The sequence below is a fragment of the Poromitra crassiceps genome, assembly GCF_964638095.1.
Source record: "Poromitra crassiceps genome assembly, chromosome: 4".
Lineage (NCBI taxonomy): Eukaryota > Metazoa > Chordata > Actinopteri > Beryciformes > Melamphaidae > Poromitra > Poromitra crassiceps.
Window position 1 is genome coordinate 22430291 of NC_139626.1, and position 9074 is coordinate 22439364.

The 9074-nt window shown below is 46.2% G+C and overlaps 1 protein-coding gene across 1 annotated transcript; it reads right to left on the bottom strand.

Annotated features, from left to right (window-relative positions):
* Positions 1–1786: 1786 nt before the first annotated feature.
* On the bottom strand, positions 1787–3778 carry six3b (SIX homeobox 3b; the record flags this gene model as incomplete). The annotated part of the gene is made up of 2 exons (XM_083634525.1): positions 1787–1925; positions 3090–3778. 2 exons carry the CDS (start codon positions 3776–3778, stop codon positions 1787–1789), a joined length of 828 nt encoding a protein of 275 aa, XP_083490651.1.
* Between the last annotated feature and the right edge of the window lie 5296 nt (positions 3779–9074).

Sequence of the window (9074 nt, forward strand, 5' to 3'; positions counted from 1 at the left end):
ACAGCAGTGAATGGTCAGTCTGAGACAGGCAAGAGTAACAGGCAAAGGATAGTTAAACATTTACATTAACTGCTATATACAACAACAACAACAACAACAACAACAACAACAATAATAATATTAATAATAATAATAATAATTATTATTATTATAATCATAATCATAATTATAATAGGTCTATGAACAAAATCGTCTATTTTTGAATACGTGTATCGAAGGACAGTATGTACATTATATGAATGTATAATCATATCATATCAAATCATATATCATCACCATATTGTGATGAACTTCACGCAGTGGGGTCTGGAGGTCCCCCAGCAAAATGAGGAATAGCCTCCACAGTACTTTCCTTTCAATATTATTTCACCCACTAGAGGTCAGCAGATGACAGAAGGCTGTGTCTGTTCCAAAGGCTCCAGTCTCCACACCAGCTGTTGTGTAATTTGTGGCAAGTCCGCGAAAACCTTCTCAGATGGCTGTCAGAGGTCTAATGCATACTAGATATACTGTAGTTGGGGTCCTTAATATCAGTAAGAAAAACTTTAGGAACATCTGGACTAGGCTGCATCAGCAAACAAACTAGGCAAAAAAAAAAAACAAGATGATACTGACTGGATTCAATTACAAGTGTTTTCCTTATCCCATTATCCCAATATATTGTAAGCCTACTGTGAGCTATATTTATGTTTTTGAGTGCAGTCCCTTTAAACAACTAATCCAATTAAGAAAATAACTTGTACAGATATTGCAACAAATAAATCCACATACTGTAGGAATATGATAAGTATGATCAATTCACTTTAAACTCACTATTAGGTTACTCCAGACACACTCTGCTAAATTGATTTGTTTTCCTATAGGGAAGAGTGAGCACAATGACAATCATATAAAATTTATTTATTTAGGCCAATATAAAATACCAACACATTTATTCAACATCAAATCGAACACAAATGATGACAGAAGCATCACAGACTTACAGTCGACATTACGTGGACATGAAATAAAAGCAGCTCTGTGTAGTGTAGAAGTGAAGGTTAAGCAAACACAAATAAATTCATAAACATACAAATAGACAGACGGGGAGGTATGAGACTTCGGTGCATATTGATTGTCTACAGCAGTGGTTGTCGGAGGTCCGCAGGGAACATCCAGGGGACATTCCCACGCAAAACGAGGACCAATTTCACTATAATAATAATAATAATAATAATAATCATAATAATAAATCGTACCAAATCAGAGAATGTAGGCTATAAGGATGATTATTTTAGTCGCAGCTTTCACTCTCATCATCACATTCATGTAAAAACATCCCGCATGACGAGGTTGTCTTGTTGGATGGGGGGCCGTGGCCTAATGTGGATTTCCTTGACATGAAAACGGTTAAAGATGCAGTCTAGGTGGACAGAAGCTTTTGGTGCACCCTGACAGCATGCAGTAATGGAGGCCTGCCTGGTGGTAAATAGAGGTGAGTGAACTATGACCTCCAGTCGGTGATTATCAAGGCAAACAACCATAAACATCTATAATTTCAGGAAAGCATTCATATGTGCCCTCCTTACTGCAAAATGTCACATCGGTTTAATATGCTATAATATTCTTATTTCTATTTAGAAAGTTCTATTCTGTAAAACAAACGGTGGGTTAACTGCGTTTAGGTGCGTTTTTAGCCCATCCCCGAGTCCTTCATCATTCTTGTCTCCGGTACAGTTAACGGTATTTCCACAGCGACCGTCACACATCTCAAAGCATCCATGCGTGTCCTTTTTTAGGTTAAAGTTCAGACATCGAAGTCAGAGTCGCTGTCCGTTATCGAGAGGAGCGTCTCTCCGTGCACACGTTCCGCGCTCCCGTCAGGACTGCACTCTCCTCTGGTACGGGCACGCGCAGTGTCAGGACGCATCCCGTGGTGCTGCAATCTGAAATGACGAGGGGGGGGAAGTGGAGACCTTTAAGGGGCGGCTGTCACAGATCAAGAGTTATTATTCTGAAGTGAAACTAAATGTTGGATGTTGTGTCTGTGTGTGTGTGTGTGTGTGTGTGTGTGTGTGTGTGTGTGTGTGTGTGTGTGTGACAAAACATAGCAACCATGGGCTACCTCATGCAACTCAAGCCCATTCGAGGAAACTGCATCTTTCAACAGCCCAAGTTTGGCAGGTTTAAATATGTTTTTGATATCGTCAATCTCTGGCAGATGTTCAGCTGTGTAACACTGCGGATGACATCATCACTGATGACATCATCACTGAACTTATAGCCTGAGTTAGGAACGATGACATCACTGATGACATCATCACTGATGACGTCCATCATATTCGTTATCCATTCCTCCTGACTGACAATTCCTGACTGACTGACTGACTGAATGAATGAATGACTCACTCACCGCAAAAAGCCTTGTCTTGACCACGCGCTGCACACGCACGTGGTAAAAACGTGTGTTAAAATTCATGGACTAAACTAGACTGCTGTGAAACAACAAAGCAAATAAAATCGGAAAACAAAACAGAAGTGCAATTTGAGCATGAAACTATATTTAAACTTGCTAGCGATACCCAATGTCAATATGTAGCCTATTGGCACCCAAATAGCAGCCATTCATGCAAGGCAACACGTTGTGCTCTCTCACTAAAGGATTGATTAAGCCAGGGGTTCCCAAACCTTTTCATCTTGGGACCCAAAAGATAAATAAACTCACAGAAAACATATGGTAATGAGTTGCCATGACGACCAGTCGGCGACCCACCCCCCACGGGTCCGCGACCCAAATTTGGTCCCGAGTCCCGAGCCATAGTTTGGGAAACACTGGATTAAGCCATTCCACTGAAACACTGACCCTGAAGGACAGAGACTTGAGCAGGTCAGATTTAAAGAAAGAAAAGGATAAACCTACAAGCTGACACTGGAAAATAGCCGTGCGCTCTTGCATGAATGGCCCTTTTACGCACAACCTTTGACGCACAACCTGACTTTTAAATATAGACATGAATAAGCAAGTGTGTAAGTAGGCCAGCTAAGTAAAGCACGTAGGCTTTCTTTTGGACCTTGTGACTACATTCAGTAGAAGTCAGACATCACCGTACCTGTTTTTGGCCGCTGCCGCCCGGTCTCTCTGTCTCCGGTTTTTGAACCAGTTGCCAACCTGCGTCGGTGTCAGCCCGGTGGCGTGCGCCAGCTCCCGTTTCTTCCCGGGGTTCGGGTACGGGTCCTGCAGGTACCACTCTCTCAACAGTCCGCGCGTGCGCTCTTTGAAGCAGTGCGTCTTCTGCTCGCCGTCCCAGATGGTCCTCGGTAACGGGAACTTCTTCCTCACGCGGTACTTGTCCACCGGCCCGAGCGGCCGCCCCCGGAGCTTCTCGGCCTCCCGGTAGTGTGCCTCGAGCCACATCGCCTGCAGTTTACCGTGAGAGGCGCGCGTAAAGCGATACGTCTCCAGGATGCGATACAGCTCGCGGAAGCACCCGGTGTGATAGGCCACCAGGGCGCGAGCTCGCTGCACGGACTCCTGCTCGGAGACGGAGTCGCGGCCGCCCGTGACCGTCACCGGGAGAGACCAGAGGAAGCGGGCCAGCCGCGCGATGTCGCCGGTCTCCTCCAGAGTCTCGCAGACGCTGGCGACCTGCGCCGCCGAGAAGCGGAGTCCTGGGAGAGCCAGGGGAGGGCAGGGCTCCTGCGGGGACCGGGAGCGAGCCAGGAGAGAGGCTCCGTCTGTGAAGAGAGGCAGGAGGAGACGGGAGGCGGAGAGAAACTCGAGTGGTGATCGGAACACCATCTCCAAGAGGTGAAACTGTGTATTCCCTGGCGGACTGACAGAGAAAGTGCTGAAGTCTGACTCTTTAGCTCGCCTGGGAGTCAAGGCGGGACTCTGAGGCTCACTCCTCATTGGACACCCTGGTGCTGATGCAGGGTTGTCATGGCAGCACTGTCAATCAATCACCGACCAAGCAAGCTTTATCTCCCGCCTTTACGCACACGCTGTGGGCTCGCACTCACTCAGCATCTGTTTCACAGTCTTCTTTTTCTGGCTTGCTTTGCTGAATAAATATATAACACATAAATAAAGACAACAGAGTGCATATCCTTCACAATATGAGACCTGTGTGTGTGTGTGTGTGTGTGTGTGTGTGTGTGTGTGTGTGTGTGTGTGTGTGTGTGTGTGTGTGTGTGTGTGTGTGTGTGTCTGTGTGTGTGTGTGTGTGTGTGTGTGTGTGTCAGGGAGAGAAAGCGAGAGAGAGGATGTGAGGAATGAAGGAATAAAGAATAAATAGCAAACTAACTAGAGCTTAGGCCCCTTACTGTCATCTACTCACCCTCATTGAAACATTACCAGTCACCAGTGACTTCAGTTGTAGGCTATACTTAAGTCAATGGTGACTGGTTTTCTCCTGAGTTGGGCTGGCAACCTGTGTTATATCGACAGCCTGTGTTTCAACTGGCATGAGGAGGAGTAGATGATGCCAGAATTTTCATTTTTGGGTGAACTGTTCCTTTAAGCAGGGTGTAAGGGTGTTGATGATGATGATGATGATGATGATGAACAACAAGAAACTATATTATTAACTATATAAACTATATATATATATATATAAACTATATAAAGCAACTATATATATTAACTATATATAAAGCAACTATATATTAACTATAAAGCAACTATATATTAACTATATAAAGCCGGTTGTATCTGCAACAATGAAATCATCATGACGCACACACACACACACACACACACAAACACACGAACACACAAACACACACACACACAAACACACACACACACACACACACACACACACACACACACACACACACACACACACACATTACTGCTATCAAATAAATGTCACAACCCCGGGGATCCTGACCTGCATGCCGGTAAGCTGCTTGCTTCACTAACGTACCCAGTGTGATTGCAAATCTCAGCCAGGCCCGAAAGCGTATGTTTCTCTAAGTGGTATACCGCCATTGTAATCACTCTTTCTATTCTCTAATATCCATAAGTTCAGCAATAAGCCGCGCACCATTCTATTACCTAGGATTAGCATTAGGCCTATAGCGCCTGCTAACATTAGTCTAATAGAAGAGCATATTCAATCAACATTAACACATTTTGGTTAGACTAAAGCCATATGCTCCGGACTATGGCACTCTTTGTGTGTGTGTGTGTGTGTGTGTGTGTCTGTGTGTCTGTGTGTCTTGTGTGTGTGTGTGTCTGTGTCTTTGTGTGTGTGACGATGCATACAGTATGGTCACACACAAAATACCCGGGGGCCAGCTGCTTCTCGCATCAAATGGGTTATAAAAAAAACTAGAACGACCGCACCGCGGATTTATGCCTCCGCCATTAGTTCATTCTTGAGTCCAAATCGCCATTTGAGGCAAATTGGAAGAAATTCCGTCAAGGAGCGTTAGAGAGCTTGGAAATTGGGTGTGTGAGGTCACAGTGACCTTGAACTTTGACATTTAACCATCAAAATCTAATCAGTTCATCCTTGAGTCCAAGTCGATGTTTGAGGGAAATTTGATGAAACTCCGTCAAGGCATTCCTGAGATATCGCATTAACAAGCTTGACAATGGCGTTCTAGAGGTCACAGTGACCTTGACCTTTGACCACCAAAATCTAATCAGTTCATCCTTGACGCCAAGTCGATGTTTGAGGCAAATTTGATGAAATTCCGCCAAGGCATTCCTGAGATATCGCATTAACGAACATCGGACGGACGGACGGATGGACATACGTACGGACGGACGGACGGACAACCCGGATCCATAATGCCTCCGGCCTGGCTATCGCCGGCGAAGGCATAAAAATCACATACAATACAATTGTGTAAGGATTTTGTTTACCATCTGAAAACATTAGTTCCACCTGCGTAGTTCCTACATGGTGCTTGTCTACAAACTGTATGATAGTGCTGTTATCATTAGGTGAACGGAAAAAAAATGCAAAGTGAACTTGCTTGATTAACCCATATTGTGAGGGCCACATAATACTGTATTTTGAGAGACAAGCTGTGGGCCGTTTCAAATTGGCCCCCGGGCCGGACTTTGGACATGGCCGGAATTTGGACATGGCTGCTATAGGAGGACAATGGACACATCGGCCTCTCTTGAGTGACGGTCATGGCCAGGGCTCCTCCAAGTTTAAAAGACGTGTTCTAAGCATAGCAAAAAGACACTTGAGAAAACACTCCCTTTTGCTCATCATCTTGTGTGGGGTGGGCATAGGGCAGGGGACAGGGGTGGGCAATTATTTTTCCTCTGGGGGGCTAAATGAACCACCCAGATTATTGCCAGGGGCCACAAAAATGTCATGTCGTAATGTCTAATTTCATCACTAGATTAAATGATAGAAACCATACGGTGCACTTATTCTTCAACATTTATTATATTGAAAATCACTCCAAACCGCTAATTTAGGTCATCTCATTCAATGTTCTTAGCTTCATAAGCAAAATGGTGTGGTTTGTCTTAGACTTCCTGGGCCAGGCAGAACCCTCATGAGGGCCGGTTCTGGCCCCCGGGCCGCATAATGCCCAAGGTCTGGTGTAGGATCTGTGTGTGGTGTGGTGGTGGGGGAAGGGGGCGGTGATGATGTTGCCAGTGACAAGTAAATTCGGCTACATCTCCTTTCAGCAGCGGGGAACAATTAGCGGAGAGGAGAAAGCGGGGCCAGGCTGGAGGAGGATGGGTGAGGCGCTGAGGGGCGGCTGCAGGGCCACAGTGAGGATATGAAGTGAATCCTCATCCCCCTGTAAACAATAGCACTGCTCCTAATTAACCCCTCCACTGACCTCCACAACTTAACATCGACCCCTTAAACCCAGAGACTTTAACCCCCACAACTCCTCCACCCACCCCCAATCCTCATCTCATGGAAGACCGCTGCCCACCCGCCCCCCCACCCACCTCCTTAGTGTAGAAGCACGCGCGCACACACATGCGCGCACACACACACACACACACACACACACACACACACACACACAAACCCCAACTCCTCGTTAAGCCCCTAATCACTTCCTGAGTCTTTGTTGTGCTTTTGTGCTCTCGCAGGGCTCTGGGAGAGTTTTATGGACAATAGTATAAAAAGGAGGGGGGTTATGGGGGGGTGCTGAGAGGGGAGAAATGGGGACAAAGACAAGCATGCTCAGAAAGGAGTGCTTGTCCTCTGTGCTGTTGCCTATAAACCAATCACCTCTGGAACAACAATATCAAGGTGTGTGTGTGTGTGTGTGTGTGTGTGTGTGTGTGTGTGTGTGTGCGTGCGTGCGTGCGTGCGCGAGTGGAGTTCTTCACCCCCCCACCTTCAGCATTGAAGGCGGGTGGCCCTTAGCAGTAGTGCCAGATTTCAAATATCTTGGAAGCATCCTGTCTGAAGACTGTAGCACAGCAGGGACATTCAAAACGGATAAAGCCTGCCTCAGCCTCCTTTCGTGTATATTGATAGACTGATGGACTGCTGTCAGTGTGTATATTGAGATTTTAGTCCAGGAACACCCACTAAGGCTGTGAAGCCTCTAGTGGGGCGGCATAGCTAACCTATTGTTCATTTTGGGATACAAGGGCCAAATTTGGCACAGATTAAGCTTAATATATTATGTAGAAGACATCTGGATGTTGGGGCATTGCAGATTGGCATTCTGATGACCATTTTCCAAAATGGTCACCAGCCGTTACTGGCACTTTGGTTTCCAGGTTTTCAGCACCACAAACATGATACAATTTAAAGTAAAAATGTGTTTTATTAAGAAGTAAGGTGAAATGAAAGAAGATGCCGCAAAATGGTGAGATTGTCTCTACATGTTATAGCGATAACTGGATTAAACTGTATAGTGGGGCGGCATAGCTCATATCATAACAATTGTTAATTTTGTGATAAAAGCACAAAATTTGGCAGATGTGTTGATAGGATAGATATATTTGGAAGAAACTGGATTTGAGCCATCACAAACTGGCCGTAGCAGCCATTTCTCAAAATGGCTACCAGCGGTTGGTCAAACTTTCCTATCCCATTGGCACATGCAATAACAATAAGCATTGTAACTCTAGTTCAGTGATCACAAGCGGAGCCATTGACATGGGCTTATGCTCAAAGGGCGGACCCAGGAAACTCCACCCATCTCACCCAATGTCATTTAAACAAGTAAATCGCCTTACTGATGCATGTTGGAGGAGAAAAATGTGTTTCAGAAAGTCGGCTTGGCAACTTTTAGACTGAAGAAAATACCAGTAGTTTGTGGAGTGGGATTTTTGGCCAATCTAAAAGGAGCTATACAGAGGGGGCGAGAGCCCAACATTATCCCCACTCTGCCCCAACACCAGCCAACCCAGGGGCTGGTCTCTAATGAGCTGCAGCACGAGAGACAATTCCACATACTGTAGGTCTTATGAATCAGAAATGAACCTGAGAGCATGAGAAGGCAAAGAAAAGCATATCCAGACAGGCAAAAAAAAAAGGATGGATAGAGCACGAGCACCCCCAGGATGCTGCCCCAGAGGTGCGTCCCCTCGGCAACCGCACAAGAAACACAGGCCTGGCAGGTCAATTTCTCACCAGGCTCGTGCAGCACTGAGCACCTGACTGGAGAAAGACCTGACAGAAAACGGATTAATAGGACAGCGCGTCACCCAGGATGCCAGGCATGTCTGTTCCTCACAGGTCTCATGCACCAGTATTGGGCACAGACTCAGAGAAAGACCCACACATCGATCCAACAGGTAAAACCTGATGAATGGACAGGGCCTCGTCCAGGACGCCGCTGTGCAGATCTCCTCCACACCTGTTCCATCGAACAGAGCCGTAGCCATGAGCGTAGCCATGAGCCTACACTTCATGTAGAGTGCTCATGGATGACAGCAGGAGGGTCTCTACCCACGAACACGTAAGCCTGTGAAATCCCATCGCAGAGCCAGTGAGCCAGTCTCTGCTTTGACTGAGGTTTGCCAACCACTCTATCAGCATAGCACACAAACAGCTGATGCGCGCACCTCACCCTCGCTGTGCCTTCCACATAACGCGCATGTGGGGCAAAGACAGTGCAGACTTTCCGCCCTGTCATGGCCA